Genomic DNA, 17,725 nt, shown 5'->3' with positions numbered 1-17,725 from the left:
TACATACTTCTGATTCCAGTGAGCAGAGGCCTCACAGTTTACTGTTTAGCTGTGAGGAGGTCATGGCGCGTGAGGCCTGCAGTATAATCTAAACTAAATAATATTTGAAGTGTTTGCACGGGCAAGATGTTGGACTTCTGACTAAAGAGAAATGCTGCATTTGGCTTTAATCACAGCATGTAAATTCATTAACAAATGCAAGATTTTGAGATTTTGGTATTTCTGCTTTTATGTAAGTAGAGAATCTGAACACTTCCTCCACCACTGCTGCTGCTTCCAGCAGGACTTTCAAGGTCCTCCATCTGGCAGGGACGCTGTTAAACCAACAGACCTTGAGTCACAGTAAGCATACTGGCATTTGCTTGCAGCATTGTATTTGACAGCAGTTTGTGAAAACACAAAAGTAGGATTAATTTGAAGTTTCCGGCCAGCACAAGAGGGATTAGATCAGTCTATGATCATGCCTTCTTTGTCAGACAGTAAGCTGTGGTTAGAATATATGTAGAGCATAACAATTACAACATGCTACATTTGTAATCACAGTAATGAAGATTGCTATTGTGGATTCATACTTAGTCTATCTGACTCACTTTACTTGTGTCACAAAGCATTAAGGGTAGATTTGTACCTGACTACAACATTCATTTAAGATTAAATCGATCTTAAATGAATGTTGTAACAGATTAAAAACTGACTGGGTTGTTGCAGCAGCTGAAACACAATTAAAAGACATTACAGAGGCTTAGGGCTGTAACCAACAATTGCTTTTATATGACTGATTATCTATCAAATGTTTTTTTCGCTTTACCAATTCATCATTTAGTCTTAAAGAGACAAGTTAAAACAGTCTCCATTCGTCCAAGCTGACATCTTCAAACTGTTTTATCAGAGCAACAATTCAACTGGTCCACAACTAGATTGTTCAGTTTACAATGCTCAGCACACATTTGAGAGGCTGAAACCAGAAAAACTGACTAAAACGGTTAATCAGTTATCAAAGTTGCTGCAGATTAATTTTCTCTTGATTGAGTAATTAATTGTTTGACTAATTGTTTCAGCTTTGCAAAGAATATAAAAGTATCTTACCTAAAACTGAAAATTATTCATCATAAATTACTCATTATATCATTGCTATACTGCATGTAAAAGTAGTTAAAATTATATATAGTTTTGAAGTTCTTCTCAGAAGCCTAAAACCATAAAAATAAGATGTTGGGCCAAAATTAATAGAGCCCCTGAAACCCACAAACAGCACAAATGTGAGCTTTTAAATTTACCTCCCTTACATAGGACACTGAACTTGAAAAGTGTCCTTTTAAAACCCTGGACTTGACTGAATATAAAGTGGTAAATAAAACCTATAAACACAATGAAAAAATGCACATTTTGAAGTAAAGTGCTAAATTTATCTGTTACTGCTCACCAAGTAGTGAAAAGTAAATAAAATACCCAATGTAAATATATGTGCTGCCCTCTCCTGGCATGCAATGTCTCTTCCAAGTGGTAGCTGAATTTTTTTTAACCTATTGGAAATTCTGCGTTTGAGATTTAACCCTTTGAGGTTACTGTAACGCTTCAGTGTGGACTGTTGAAGCCAGAGTAACATATTAACTTAGCAATGTGAAGTCAGCAGCTATTAGTTTGTTTCCACAAAGCACAGGAAATATATACATGTTATTACATGTTATATACATGTTAGTATGAGCACACATGCTGTTTTATGTTAAGCGTATGAAGTGAAAGGGATTCATGTATTAAAATAATATTTTAGCAATGCTAATTTCCATTAGTTTGTCAGTGGCTATTACCATTATGAGTTAGCATCAAGCTAACAGACTAACATAAGAAGCACTTAAGACAATCAATTTTTTTCTCCATCCCCAACTATAGATTGGTTGTTTAATCAAAATGCCTGTTTTGTTGAAAATCCGAACATTTTCAGTATACTAGGCTTTCACATAAGACAGAGAAAATACTTGATTTTTGGATGCACTGCAATACTGATGTGGAAGATTCTGAATTGATCCACGTATGTCAAAAATCGATTTTCTAAATTTTAACTGACAATGTTATGTTGATGGAACCAAAAAAGACAGTCTACAGGGTGCACATGTCAAGTTACTGCTGATGAAAAACAAAAGTTTCCTGGTTTTGCTGTTTAATAATAAAAGCTTTTGAAAAACACAGCAACTCTGGACTTTTGTTGTAAAGAAATTACAGGAAGTTCAGTGTTTGCCAGTTTACAGCTGCTCGACTAAAGCTAAGCTGCTCATCTTCAGTTTAACGACACATCTTCAAGCAGGTTGTAGTGGTAATGCAATTATCTGCTGCACTGGGTTGACGTGCAGAGTCAAACTGAGTAAAGCCAAGCCAGGGGTGTATGTGGAAAATGAAACTGAACCATTTTCAAATTTGGTGCAATGAAAATTTCAACTGAAACAGAATAATATTACTTAAAATCTTACACCTTTATTGTCTTATCATCCGCTTCAAATTGTCTGTCACTATAACATTTTTATAGAAGCTATTTTTGAAATGTCCAATAAATGAGATTCACTAGTTGCTACACTAAATCGTGGAGTATTTGGGCAGAGCAGACAGATGCAGTCACAGCCTGGTGGCCAGGGCTGACTGACAGCTCCACCACAGCTGACAAAAGCATTCTGCCTCCGGAGGGCTCTGAGCCCTTTAGCATGTGCTGCCAGGCATTGAGGACGCCTGCCGCTGTCTCCCTCGGCTGGGTGGGTGCTTGATGGGAGTCTGCTGCTTTAGAGGCAGCAAATCTGGCCTTAGTCATCGTCCCGCTGACTAAAGCCACTACCACACATGGTTTCATCTTTCCGATGGCCCTCAGTCTCTAAATATACTGCTGCTCCTCCTTCAAAGGACTGCACTGGATCTGCTCAAATCTAACAGCCTGACGTACGTGAAAACAAAAACATGCGGTGATTCAGTACGTAGGCCTGAAAACCGTGACTCCGTAAATCTTCTCATCAGGACAGATGTCTCCTGCAGGCTCACATTCAAAGCATCTTTTCACCCTCACTGGGCAAATCAAGCCTCCCCTCTGTGCAGCAGCATAAACACTCGAACGAAGCTAATGCATGCAGCATTTTAATTAATACTCAAAGGTCTCGGGAGATGAACCAGAAAAAAATGCAAAATCATTTACAGCCCTACCTGTCACTGAGCCAGAGAGGAAAAAGAGGAGGTATTAAGACACGGGGGAGACAGGGGCAGCATGCAAACACACACACAGAGGACAACACACATACATTTAGGAGAGACTGAGCTTTGGCTTTGATCTATGGCTACAAAGCAGAGGTTATGGCACCCATCACAAAATCATTAATCCACTATCTGAACAAAGAAAAAACCCAAGAAGGCGACTGTAAGAAGAGAATGAAGAGCATTAAGTGGTGAATTCAAATTGGAGCTGCAACAATTTATCGCTTATTAATCAACAATTAAATTAATCGCCAACTATTTAGATAATCGATTAATCATTTTGAGTCATTTCTTACGAAAAAAAAAATGTCCAAATTCAAACTGAATATCTTTGAGATGTGGACAAAACAAAGCATTTGAGAATGTCATCTTGGGCTTTGAGAAACACTGATCGATATTTTCCAACATTTTTATTTTTATGGACCAAACAACTAATTGATAAATAGAAAATAGGTAGTTTAATTGATAATGATAATAATCCTGAGTTGTAGCCCTAATTCAAATGGCTTCATTTTACACAAATAAAATAACAAAGTGATTTTTATATTCCTGCCTGGCCGATTTGATGTCCAGGCCATTACAATAGCAGGAGGCAGACACTGACATTAAACAGCATATGGATACATCATTAAATAAGCAGATGCTATCTGTCCGGCATCTGTCCGCCTAGTATGCTGCCTGCCCACTTACAATAGGAGGACACGGCTGAAAAAGAGAGGAGAGCTCGCTGTCCCTTCAGGCCTCATCACAATGAGGCCTGGTGCATGCGGCCATTTGTCTAGAAAGCCACGTTCCCCTGGTGCTCCTCGGAATGACTGCACTCAGTGCCGACTTTAACGGCTGTTGGATTTCAAAGTCGTAATTCATCCAGCTGTATTCAGGTTGTGAGTTACAGCAGCGGCCTTGAAGCGAGACAGACAGCAGGCAACAATAGACGCCTACATTCACTCCAGGTAATAGTGCTTAGGAGTGTGCTACTCACCGAAAATGATGCAGGAAATAATTGTGTCGCTTTTACTTCCCATGCTTTATAAACCTTACTTAGGTAGATATTAATCTCACTACAGTCATGACATATTGTATTATACTGAATCGAAATAGAGTATGGGTTTTAATGTCTGCCATTTAATAGTGGACAAAGCTTTGAACATGCATTCTAAACTAATTATCAATATTTTATCAATATTTCATTCATGCACAATGCCAGTTATCCGTTGCCTCTAAGATGTTATGCAGCTGCCTGCCACTAGTAGGGGCTGCAGCACCATCAGATGGCAGCCCCTCCCGCCGTACGCCGTAAGTGTGTATGCCCCGATGGCCCAGGCAACCTCGGATGTTTATATCAGCAAAGTCGGACAGATAACAGCTCGTAAAATCAGCCCGGTTTGGCAGTGTTGTAATTTAAAAAATGGAAATGGAAAGACCGTCACAAAATAAACTGGTATATAATCACTCGACTGGAGCAACATGTGACCACATTAAGCACAGACAGAGACATTAACTTGCAACCAGAGCAGCTGCTGTTAGCATTGCTAACATTAGCGACATTGTGTTGCTAACGTTAGCAACACAGGTGTCATTAGCCCACTGTCATTAGACACAGTGTGTCAGGCTGGCAGCTGATGTCAGCTACAGGTTGTTTACCCGCCTACACTGTGATCCTCTTCAGTCTGAAAGGTTGAAGCATTTAGTGAGTTGTTGTCATGTTTTGTAGATTGTATTGCACAGCACAAAGTAGCGCACATTTCAGTGGCATTTAAAGTACAATCTGGCAATTGTAGACTCTAATTAACGGCTTCAAATGGCTCTTAAAACGCACAGATTTTTTTTCAGACAGTGTTTCATGTTATAAATCAATAATTTCTGCTCAATTTTAACTGCTTTCTGAGTGTTTTCTCAGTGTTAGACTAGTCGACTAGTCTCAATAAAATTTTGCATTTAATCAACAGGGAAATTAGTCGCCAGGAACATCCGTACACAAAACCGCTGGTTACATTTTTTTTTTAGCCTATATTTATTTAAATGTTGGCTAAGTGGCAAAAGTATGCTGAATTGGTTATTAGGAACTTTTGTCTACAATGTTCCCATGAATGTTCAGACAACTTTCACTGGGTAACTTTGATACTGAAGAAAAATTGAAAACATGATGATTCTCAGGCAAGTACTGGAATTAGCAACATTTACTGATATTTATTCATAATGGACATTGCATAAAAGCGTAAGTTTCTTAAAGTAACATAAAATAAATACATCATGTCTCTGTGTTTAGATTTAGAGCAGTATGGTCTCTGATGCAAATTGCAGAAATTTCGCACTAAGGGTTTTAAAGGATCTTAATTGTCTCTGTGAACTGTGTGTCACAGCCACTGCTGCTGCTGTTGACTGTGTCAATAAGATGGCCAAATCAATGGGCTAAACTAATGTCCTGTTGTTTTTAGAACACCATGCACCGGTCCCTTTCACCTCACGCTTTGCTTCATGTCTCTCTTTCCACACCCCTGCTTCATCACGGAGGCACACCTCACAGTATGAAAAGCTCTGAAATACAATAACGAATTAAAACCAATTTTAATTGTCCTAACTCCACTCTATTAAGGGACAATTTGGGTCCAGAAAACCTGATAATGGACTACAGAGGAATACCTCCATTATACCAGCTAATCATCCAGCAAAAACTCTCCCCTTTTTAACAAGAATCAACAAACCGATTCATTTCTTTTCCCATCACTGAGACGCTGATAGGTTAAAATGCTGCATAAACAGCTGCTAAAAAGAGTCTGCTTCACCATGTTTGAGTCCACAGCCAACTGGGCCCAAATATAAGCCAACCCCGTTCCATAGCAATTTGTCACAAAGAGATGTTTAAAGAAACATCTATGCATTGTGGAGATCCAGCAGCTTAACAACACAAAGACATGAGCCCTAACAGTCAGTGTGAAATGTCTGGCTGTGTAGTCTTTCATGACTTAGGAATGTAGAAATATAAGAGGATACAGCAGCAACGGTGAAAGCACAGCATCACAGAGCTAACACAGACAATTTAATCCACACACAATGAGCCATCCAAATCTCATTACAGCACAGCACAGTACTTGTGCTAAAACTGAAGAATAGACTTTTTCCCCCCTTTTTGGGGGGTTAGTAGGATGCAATGAGGCCAAAGAAGACAGGTCTTAGTAGCAACACTGATGACAAAATAAAACCTAGCCGAGTACAAGCTTAACACTATTTTTTAGACATTCTTATGTTGATGTTGTGCTCTTTATGCTGTGCAGTTCCTCAAAGCAAAAGTTATATATTTTGGGAAATAATGCTTATTGGCTGTCTGACAGAGATGGAGAGGGAAACAGCTAACCTGGCTATGTCAAAAGGTGACCAGCATCTGCAACTAAAACATTATATCTTGTTTATGTCAACTGTATAAAAAACCAAAGCCAGAGCCAGGCTTTGTGCTACGCTAAGCTTACCAGCTGCTGGCAGTAGCCTTACACTGAACAGACAAATATGAGAGTGGTATCAATCTTCTCATTAAACTCTCCACTAGAAAGCAAATAAGCTTATTTCCCAAAATGTCAACCCATTCCTTTAATAAACCTTCATTCTTGGTGACATAGAGCCAGGTTTAATTATAAATGTTTATACAGGATGAGAAAGTCAAGTTAGGTGGAGGAGGTGAAGAAAAAGGACTTAGATCAAGAACTGAGGCAATCTTTAGAGGCGGCCACAGATGATTCAAAGGCAGTGCCAGATTAACACTTGGGCTTGTGGGATTGAAGCCGGATGTCTAAAGCTTTAGAAGGACCAGAAGGCTGCAGAACATTATTAACTTTACTGGCCTGATAGCAAGCCTTCAGGCCAATTTTATACCTGATGGAAATGTCTTTTCCAACTCACAGATGTTTTTAAATGAAGGCAACAACTCCTCAAAGTAAAACTGAGATGTATAGTCAGATAAAGTGAGGTTCTGGCCTCACCTCTCCTACTGTATACATTATCAATGTATACACTATGGTGAAAAATTAAAAAATAGTGGCATTTGAAATATCTCAGGGGCCACAGTAATGTTTTCAATTTGCTTGATTTGTTTGACAAACCTTAAGATATTCAATTTATGACAATTAAACAACTATTAATTAATACCAATAAACTACTAACTACAACTCATTTGTCACTTTTTGGTTGAGAAATGATAATTAGACTAACTGTTACACCTCTACACCCATCCATCAACCCAAATACAGATTGAGTACCTGAAATTTAATATCAAAGAAGAATGAGAAAGAATTTCACTTTTAAAACTTCAGCAATTAGTGTCCTCAGTTCCCAAACACTCACTGCGTGTCATTCAAAGAAAAGGTGATATATCACAGTGGTAAATATGCTCCTGCCACAAATTTTTTGGAATGTTTTGCTGGCATCAAATTTCAGAACGAGTATATATTTACAAAAACAATAAAGCTGATCAGTTTGAGCATTAAATATCATGTCTTTGCGCCATATTCATTTGAATATAGGTTGAAAAGCTTTTGCAAATCATCGTATTCTGTTTTTATTTACATTTTACATAATGTGCCAACTTCTTTTGAACTGGGGTTGTAGAAACATTCCCCCAACAAAGAGCACATGTGTAACAAGATTGTCTCTGAAAATTAAACAGTAGTGCAATAATAACTGGTAGTAATGAAATTTAAGTTAAAAAAAAAAAAAAGACAGCTAGAGCCTACAATTTGTTTGCAAGACAGAGATTCTTCCTTCGGGCAAGACAAACAAGACATAAAGTAGTTGCAATGAGTGATATCTTGGTAGTATTACCAGCAGATGATAAAAAAAAACATTCAGTGACAAATTAAAGGACTAGTGTGGATGATTTAGTGGCATCTGGCGCTGAGGTTGTGCTTAGCAACTAACTGAATTTCCCCAGCCTCACCCTCCCCTTCCAAATGTAAGGGAAACTATGGGAGGCTCTCCAGAGTCAGTGTGTGGTTTGTCTGTCCTGGACTACTGTTAAAAATAAATAAATAAATAAAAAAATAAAAAATAAAAGGCACCATTGTGGTCCCATGGAAGAGGACCAATGGCCTCTGTAGATATAAATGTCTCATTCTAAGGTAACAAAACAAAACAATTCTTATTTTCAGGTGATTATACACTAATAAAAAACACTTAAGAATATAATATTCCATTCCTACCATACTCTGCCAGTAGATCCCCATAAATCTTACACACTGTAAGTTTAATTTCTTACTTTAAGTTAGCAAAACAAACATTACCTCTTAAATTTTTTTCATGCTGCGTGTTCTCATATAGATGGTATTTCAGGGTATTACAGTGCAGCTAATCTACTTATGCTTTTTCACACATTGCACAGGCTCATAACACTGTACATTTCTTCAATAAAGAGCCAGCGTGAGCTGAAAGCTACACACACACACACACACACACACACACACACATACACACATACACATACACACACACACACACACACACTCAAAACTATATTAGAAGGAGGGTGGAATAGCTTTGTGAGATTTATTTTTAATTCTTTTTTTATTACTACATAAGTAGATACTTTTTGCTTATAAAGCAATAATACTGCAGGTTGGTTTTATTTAGGGGCCCTTTGCGTGTCTGCAGACACTTGCAAAGATCTCTATAAGAGCTTTAGCTGCATAAGCAATTTTCTGTTTTTCGGATGACGACTGAGATTAGGCTGCTTTGGAGAACAGGGTTAGAAATAGTGATCGCCTGAGGGCACACAGTTCTCTTGATGTTGTTCAGTTCAAAGGTGTCTGTTTTAACTTCCATGTTGGCTATCACTTCTACATCTCACACAAAAATACAAAAATAGTTATTTCTGGTGAACTTGTTTCCTTGATTATTATGTCTTTGATCCATGTCCCTAATTCATGTACAGCTTCACTACCAAAAGAGAACACATGCAGCACAGTGTAACTAATCAATAGAGACAAAACTGATCATTAGAGACAAAATATTCACTTTCAGTGCCTGCTGTAGCACCTACCTGATATGTGTTGTCAAAGCTGTCATACATGAATCGTGTGATCAGAGACGTCTTTCCAACTGCAAAAGAAGAAAAAGACATAATGTGTTAAATGAGAGACAAGAGACTTTGTCCTCTTCTATTCAGACGCTCAATAAATGGAACAGCAGGACTGGTGGTTATGGTTTCTGCCAAGGCTGTCACTGCTGCCCAGGGAGCTCATTACTGAGCGTGGGGGTGACCAGGAGGTCAGCAGTGGCATCAGGTCCAGATGTAATTACAGTGCTGCTGCCGCTACTGGCATTATGTGTGTTCCCAACACACGTAAATTTCCCATATAATATATTTAATGAAGAGAACACGGTGATGAGATGCAAAGAGGCAATGTAATTTTTACAGAACAGCTGGAAACCTGAGGGAAAAGACCGTTATCTGAGGGCTTCAACAGCCTTTGCTGACATTTACAATTGTCCATCATCTGCATATCATTGAAACTGAATGCCAAACCACACACTGATTAACTGAGTCTAATAAAATGACCGCTGGTTAGTTTTAAAAACCCTGAAAACATATATTCTCTGTCATCTTCTGGGTTTCTATCAGTCACAGTGTAACAACACTTGAATCAAACTCGTTTATGTTTCAAGGCCACCTTGAAACATCAAATCTCATCAAATCACACTAATACAGTCCTGGTGAAGCAAATAAACAGATTTTTTGTGCATTACACTCATAGAAAATAATACCTAAGAACTGTATTGCACCTTCAAGCAACTAATATTCTTTATCATATTAAAAAAATATTTCTAGTATTGAAAAAAGCAAACATATATTGCATTAAATCATAACATCGAATCGGGATACTTGTAGAACTGCAATACATGTCGAATTGACACCCAAGTATCATGTTAGCACTGAATAAGGAGATAAATGTATTGCCCCAGTCTAAAGAAAAATATGAGAAAATATGAAAATACAGGCAGAAGGCAGGGTCTCTGCACACACAGACACCACCACACACCTCTAGTGGGTCATAAGTGATGGTTTGGACAAAGAGCTGTAGGCGACAGGCTGCACACCTCTAACTTCTCAGCAAAGTGACCAACTTTTTTCACTGTCATTGCTGTTCCCAGACTCATGCTGTGTGCAGCATACAATCAGATCACAGTTGCTCACAGAATAATGGGAAATAGCCAGTTATTATACAGTTAATTATTCATTTGAGTGCCGAATACTGCATACACCAGTTACTCTGACATTGGAGTTATTTCAAAGTGACAAAGTAGCATTTCTATAATTCAGGCATTTTAATAATGATTTTCAAGACATCAAGAGCCATCAATACTGAGACCCAATTTAGGTTCAGATATAATCTCTATTTCAGAATGGAGGCCATGCATGGTAAAAGAAAACAAATTGGACAGAGAAAGAAAAACTTCCTCAATTCCCTGAAAGTAAGTAAGTGTTGAGCTGAGGGACAGCAAAGCCATGCTTACCCCTAAGTAGATCAGAGGGTTAAGTTATCTTGGAAATCCAAGGGGAATTGGTGGCTGTTTTATTAGATAAGGTCTGAGGAAAGAAAGGTGGAAGGCAGAGAAAGAGATGATGTTGAGAAAGATTAGTAATGTGAAATCTCAGCTGGAGGCCAAACGTCAAGAGGCCTGCTCTTCAAAGAAGACTAACAAGAATCTAAACATCACAGCTGCAAAAGACTGGCAGGGAAATGGTTTGCCATCCAGACCAGCGAGAGGAACACAGGGCCAGGACCAGAAAGACTGCATCTGCCCTGAAAAAAGCAGTGGGCATTTTGGATACTGAGCATTTCCACTGGCAGGAGAAAACCTCCTTGCTCAAGGAGACAGAGAAATCCACAGGTTTATATGTGACTCAGTTGGACAAGCAGCAACAGGAGAGAAACACCCTCATGGCTGCTCTGAACAAGGCTGAGCAGCAGTTGGAGAGTCATCGTATCAAGTGGCATTCAGTTCACAGAATGCCTAAAAAAAGACTCTTCAAGACAAGGAGCAGGAGGCAAAGAAGACCACTGATAAATCCTTGTCCTCCCAAGATCAGCGTGATGCTGCAGAAAGCTCAGAGTCACCTGAAGCAAGAAACTTCCAACAGCAAGGATCTTGAAGACAAATTAGAGAAGATGAAGGGAGAGAATAAAACCTTCAAAACTAAAGTCAAGGCAATGAAGTTAGATGCCCGTGCTGAAAAGCAGCTCCCCATGCAGACTAGAAATATTCCTGGCTTCCCAGCAAGCTCAGATGGAGGAACACAGCAAAGACCAGGAAGACTGCATCTACCCTTAAAAAGGCAGAGGATCTTTTGGAAACTGAGCAACTCTGTCAGCAGCAGGAGAAAACCTCCCTGCTTGAAGAGACAGAGAAATCCATTCCTTTAATATGTGGCTCAGCTGGACGAGCAGCAAGAGGAGGAAAACACCCTCATGGCTGGTCTGAACAAGGCTGAGAAGTAGCTGGAGAGTCATCCAATCAAATGGCAAAAGAAGAAGAAGAAGAAGAAGAAGAAGTGGTGCCTCATTCAGGCCACAGAAGGCCTAAAAAAAAAGACTCTTCAAAACAAGAAGCAGGTGGCAAAGAAACCCACTGAATTCCCTGGCTTCCTATTGAATCCAACTAGAGGAACACGGAGCATACACCAAGATGGTAGCAGGAGATATCCTCTCTGCTCACAGAGACAATAGAATCCACAGCGTTCTAGAGAAAGAGAGATTTATGAAGTTCCAGCTGGAACCTCATGAGAGTCAGATCAGCTAAAAAAGAAGAAAAAGCAGAAGTAGTACTTAAAACTCTTCTGAAGCAACTTTGTTGAACAGTCCACCTGTTCCTGACCTGGGTCTATAAGGCCAATTTTCATTACTTCTACCCTGGCACAGGCAGGGCCCCTCTGCGTGCAATTTGCACATTCTCCCCATGTTCGTGTGGGTTTACTCCAAGTTCACCAGTTTACTCTCACCATCAAAAAACATGTATGTTAGGAAAATTTCTCCTGTGCCATTGACCAAAGCAATGGCTTACTGGGCCACTGCTTGTAATACTTAGGATGGGTCAAATGCAAATGCCTTTCACCACATGCCACTGTGTATGTGATAAATAGCCGATTTACCTTCATTGAAACTCAAATCATGTGTAATATTAAATTCTTTGTTTGATGTATTATACTGCATAAAAACTGTTCCCAGTTGATGAGGCTACTAAAGTGCATGGATAAACTTACAACTAAAAAGAAAAAGAAAACATGATTTCCTACATAAGCCTGGCAAAGCTAAAAACTGTTAACACTGTGGTACCAAAAACATTTACAGACAGAGGTGGACTGGTGGAGGTGGCAACTGAATACTGAATACATCTATTCATGTACTGTACTTAGTTACACAACTCTTTTAACTGTTAGCAGTTCCATCAAAAAAAAGATTTCTCCTCTAACTTTCTCAGATGGTTTAATTTAAAATGAGGGTTTTGAGGTAAAATTATCCAATAACTAGAGAGAAGTGCAAAATATGAATCCAAAGCAGTGTGGGAGGAGTTGTGTTTTTCTTCTTTTTTACACCTCCAATCAACTCACAACCCCGCAGATTAATCTTATGACCAGGGCTCTTTTTCAGAGAGCAGGTTTACTCTCTGAGCCTAATCCTGAACTCTGAGTTGACTGAGCCTGAGTCAGCTCTATAACAGTTCCTCAGTTCGATGAACTCTGAGTATGTTACCTCTGAGTTAAACTCACACATGAAAGCCATAATCCATGGATCTCTAATACTATGATTCACCATGGCAACGGGAAAATAAAAGGCTGAGCATCCATTTAAATCCAGTGGAGGTAGAAATATGAATGTGTGCCAATGCAGACCGTGACATTTATCACAAAAAACAGGAGTGGAGAACATTAACACTAATCCATTCACATCATTTACCCAGCAAAATTAGTGAATGATAAAGTGCTGGAATTTGATTACATGTTACATTTGATTTTTAAATATATTATTTACCAGCTGTGACAGAGACAAAATGCCGGTGGCGGCAACTGACGATGAAAATCACACATGTAAGACTTGGTTTACTTATTGACCTCTGATGGTAAAGTTAAGAGTCCGACACAGTAATAATGATTCTGCAGGTGTCTCAGTTCAAACTGACTGTAATTTTTTTTCTCAACATTATTCTATATTTCAACATGTGTAAATATTTCAACATGAAATGCAGTCAGAACACATTTAGACTATATGTAGCCTATACTCAAAAACTCACTTTTAAACTACATTTAGTCCAGTTTTACAACCCTAAAGAGGTTTCAGCTCCATCACAGTCATCCTCACCCAGAAATATTCACATTATCTTCATCATGATATGGTAACTATGATAGGAATGTTCCATCAGTGCGACCAATCACAACATAACAAATTATTGTTCAGTTATCTTATTAATGAGTCTTAAGTTTCAGACATCTTTAAACTAAACAGTTATTACTAGGGCTGGGTATCGACTGAGATTTACCAAATCAATTTGATTTACAAGGTCCCGAATTGATTTGATATTGACTGAGTTAGAGATATTTCATTTTAAAAATGCAAGCCAATGGCTCTATTCCGTTTAGCTTGAAATGTATTTTTATTTTCTAATGGCACTAGCTTGCTGAGCAGGAACAGGAAAATGTTGCACTTTTACTTTAAAAAGTATTTTATATACCACTTTTACATGTAGTACAGCAATGATGCTGCTGACATAAAACTCAGGCAGACAGACTGACTGACAGCAGCAGCCATGGGTTCATTTCCAGCCTGTGGCCGTTTGCTGCATGCATTCCCTCTTCTCTCTCCTCCAGTGCTTGTCTATCTACAAGTTGACCTCTCACGTAAAGGCTAAAACCCTAAAAAACATCTTGAAAAAAATAAAATAAAATGGAACACTTATATAATGGGCACCAAATACTGTGATAATATCAAATCTGGAGATAACAGGATAGCATTTTTAGACATTTTAATGCAGATATATGACAGAGTTTTGCTCAGCTTCAACCATATTGATTCCCTTGATCAATGTCAGGTTAACTTACAGTAAACCTGGACAGGATACTCTCTAATTTGTTTACAAAGGACTTTAGCGATCAGAGATAGGAAAATGCATTCTAACATTTATTCCCACCAACACTGGCATTACTATCAATATCAAGGACAACCAATTCATTGTGCTTCTTAATGTCTGCGCTGGAAAATCAATTTTGGACAAGCTGTTGTTACAGTGGATACACAAGAAGACATATTCTTATTATGTACCTAAATGTAGCTAACTATTATGTCTGATGCTTTGCTCTGCACAAAAATTATACTTAACTAAGCTGCCAGGAATCATTATGAAGGCGTGTCATGGTATGTGACTGATAAATGACAGGAAAACTGCCAACTAATTTCATATCAATTCAATAATGAATTCATCATTTTCATCATATACCAGAATTAATCACTTATAAAAGAAGAAGGCTGGTGAGACATGGTTGACTCACTGATAGATGGTGTAAATGGTTTTCTGATTTCTTATCCTCAGTGGTTTTACTAATGAGGGGACTGGAGCAGAGCAAATGGGGAAGCCAGCAGGAATCAATCACATCCTCTTCTTATATCCATTTAGCAGCAGTGTAGAAGGTTGGCTCTATCTTATATTCCTTTAACTCCAGTGGAACAGATCCAAAGTGCTACAGTTATATCTAATCTGCCAGTAAACACACTGACCCGCCTCTGGATAGTGCTGACCACCATACAGTTTTACTGACTTTTCATCTTATTGGCTGATGACTAATAGACCAAAATCTACTCAACCACTTATATTCCCAGAGCAACAGCTGCCATTACAGATTTGTTCTTATTAAATACCTGTGAAATTTAAATTAATTATTCATGTGAAAGAAATGTACTGTAACTCAGTCCTCAAAATTTCCAAGCAGAGGCTCACTCAGTAAGCATAATCTGTCTCTATTTCACAGTTCATCCAATGGGCAACCAGTTCCAATTGTTTACAGAAAGAGTTTTAATCAGGCAGACTAATTACATGTGTCTGTGCCCTCGCTTGGTTTCCATATCTGCAAGGCAGGATCTGAGTGCAGCTCCTGATTATGCTAATGATCTCATGCTAATTTATCAACACATCATCTAGCTTACTTAGCTCCAGAGCTGTCCTACTTTAGATGGATACCAGCTAATTTAACACGTTCTACTAACTCAGTCATGGTCTAATTGAAAATTCCATCATGACTTGTCTAGTAAAGTCTAATTTTGCATGACGGGAGCTGTAGTAAAAGCAGTACTAGGAGTATGAAGGGTGGTGTCACTTTTCCAACATCAAAAACTAGTGCCTGACCAACACTGGAGTTTTAGGCCTGCTGCCAATAACAATATTAGGGAATAAAAAGACTGATATCTGTATGTCGACCGATGCTCTTTATTAATGTACAGTAATTACAGTATTTTCCCTGCAGTTTTCATGTATTATGTGGCATTCAAGTTACACTGGAAAGTTGGAATTTTGAGTTCCTAGATGGAAATTTCAACAGTATGTTGGTGATGAAGTTTGCTATAGCGTAAAATGTTCTCAGATTGTTGTGAATTGTTATCCCTTACTATAGATATTAGTAATCCTGGGATATGAATATCAGGCACCACTTAGAACGACATCATTATAAAGACTCTGGCATTCCTGGTCATTTTTGGAACTGTGAACTTAGTTAAAAATTCAAAATTGTGAACTATGAACGTGAACTAGTTCATTTTAATCTCTTTGAACTGAACTCTCAGCAAGCTCTTTTTATGTGTGAACTTGCACAACACTGTAGTTAGCTAGTTAGCTAATACAGCTAACACCGCTGACTCAAAATGAGAAGTGTTTTGTCTACATATGTTCTAAATTTCATAAAAAGGTTGTTTTTTGAGGCCTCTGTCAACTGTGAAACACCTAAACAACATTAAAACAGAGAAATCCTTTTATTTGCTCTCTTTTCAGCTGGTAAATATCAAAATTAGTTAAACATTAGTTAGTATTTTTTTTATCCTGAATATTTCTTTGCACTGAATGCCTTCACATCAGTGGTTATGAGAGAGCAGAACATTAGGATGGAGAGTCTGATCCAACGTCCTCACTGCTGACTCATCCTCCTCGACCACTAAGCAACATGAGACAGCACTCTCTGTGCCTCTCAGTCACTGCTGAAAGCTTCAAAACTCAGGAACAGACAGCACGTCCTTATTTCTTCCTCTCACTCAAGTCTGGGAGAGTGCACTATGAACAAAATCTGAAGAGACACCAAAATCATTTCCCAAGAGAGACACTCGCTCACTTTGATTTTGCTTAGATGTATGTATAAAACAGTATAATTATGCACACTGAATTACATCACTGCACTATAAGGAAACGTTAACATGTCCCTTAATGTCCTGATCCAACCTGCAGTGTCCTCATAGTCTCAAAAGGCTTAACTGAGTGTGGTATTCAATTTTTGTCAATATCTTGTGATATAACTCCAGGTCTGTTTGTGTGAATTTAATTACTGAGGTGGAAGCAGGAAGCTTAGTTACGCTCATGGCTGCAATAATTTAGTAAATTTTCTGTTAGGCTAAAAAGAAATGATTAACAAGGCAGATTTTTGATTACATTTCAGAATTAGCTCTGCATTTCTGAACATTTCCCCCTCATAAGCTTTTCATCCTCTTTGCCATTGATGCTGAACACTATTTTAGAGATTATGATAGGATTCAAATCATTAGTAGCTTCAGTCGACATAAAAGTAAAACCCAAAGCAAAGGGAGAGATAACAGCGAAAATCTCTTTTCATTCAGGTGGTAATAGAGGTGCGTTCTCACAGGGCAGACTAGTTACAGGGACCACTGTAGCTTATTAAATTTAAAAGGATGGACTAAAAGAAGTTACGCTATAATTTACACTGCCTGACTACCAACAAACCTTAAGAAAAGCTAATTATGTAATAAGAAACAAGTGATGAAACTAACTAATGCCATCTCTTTGATGAAACACAAAACTGCATCCTATAATGCACAAGGTGGTTCAGTGAGTACTTATCACAAAAATGATAAAGGTTAAGTAGAAAAGGTTGAGAACATACAGGATGGTACATATTCCCTTCGGTGTGAAAGCAATGATGCAACAGTTATGTGCTTGATGTATTCTCCCACGGCTTCCAGGCCGTCTGTGCAAATGTCTCATCTTGACATTTAGGCTATTCAACGTAGCTTTTTCTTCAGTGTCTGGCACCTATTGATTACCGTCATGCTCTAATTAAAGTGTAGAACATGTACAAGCTCCTTTAGTCCAAATGGCCACCTTAATAACAGAAGGAAGCCGTCCACCATTCACAACATGTAGCAGCCTAATTTACCCGAGCCGCCTCAGTGTGGCTCTCACCAGCCGGGCCAACTTGCCCCCTACTAATAAAGGCTCCCGTGGGCTGTTTTAAGAATGGCTTATT

At 38.5% G+C, this 17,725-nt stretch overlaps 1 protein-coding gene across 2 annotated transcripts in view; it reads right to left on the bottom strand.

The window, feature by feature from the left end:
- Positions 1 to 17,725, bottom strand: part of rab6ba (RAB6B, member RAS oncogene family a) — a 77,809-nt gene that overhangs the window by 34,998 nt on the left and 25,086 nt on the right. For both annotated transcript variants that reach the window (XM_084722555.1, XM_084722556.1), the window contains exon 2: positions 9,254 to 9,312. In XM_084722555.1, coding sequence (XP_084578681.1) covers positions 9,254 to 9,312 — 59 coding nt within the window. The remainder of the gene's footprint in view (positions 1 to 9,253; positions 9,313 to 17,725) is intronic.

The sequence above is a fragment of the Lutjanus erythropterus genome, chromosome 7 (genome assembly GCF_056507025.1).
Source record: "Lutjanus erythropterus isolate fLutEry1 chromosome 7, fLutEry1.hap2, whole genome shotgun sequence".
NCBI lineage: Eukaryota > Metazoa > Chordata > Actinopteri > Lutjaniformes > Lutjanidae > Lutjanus > Lutjanus erythropterus.
This window is presented reverse-complemented; position numbering and strand designations above follow the sequence as displayed.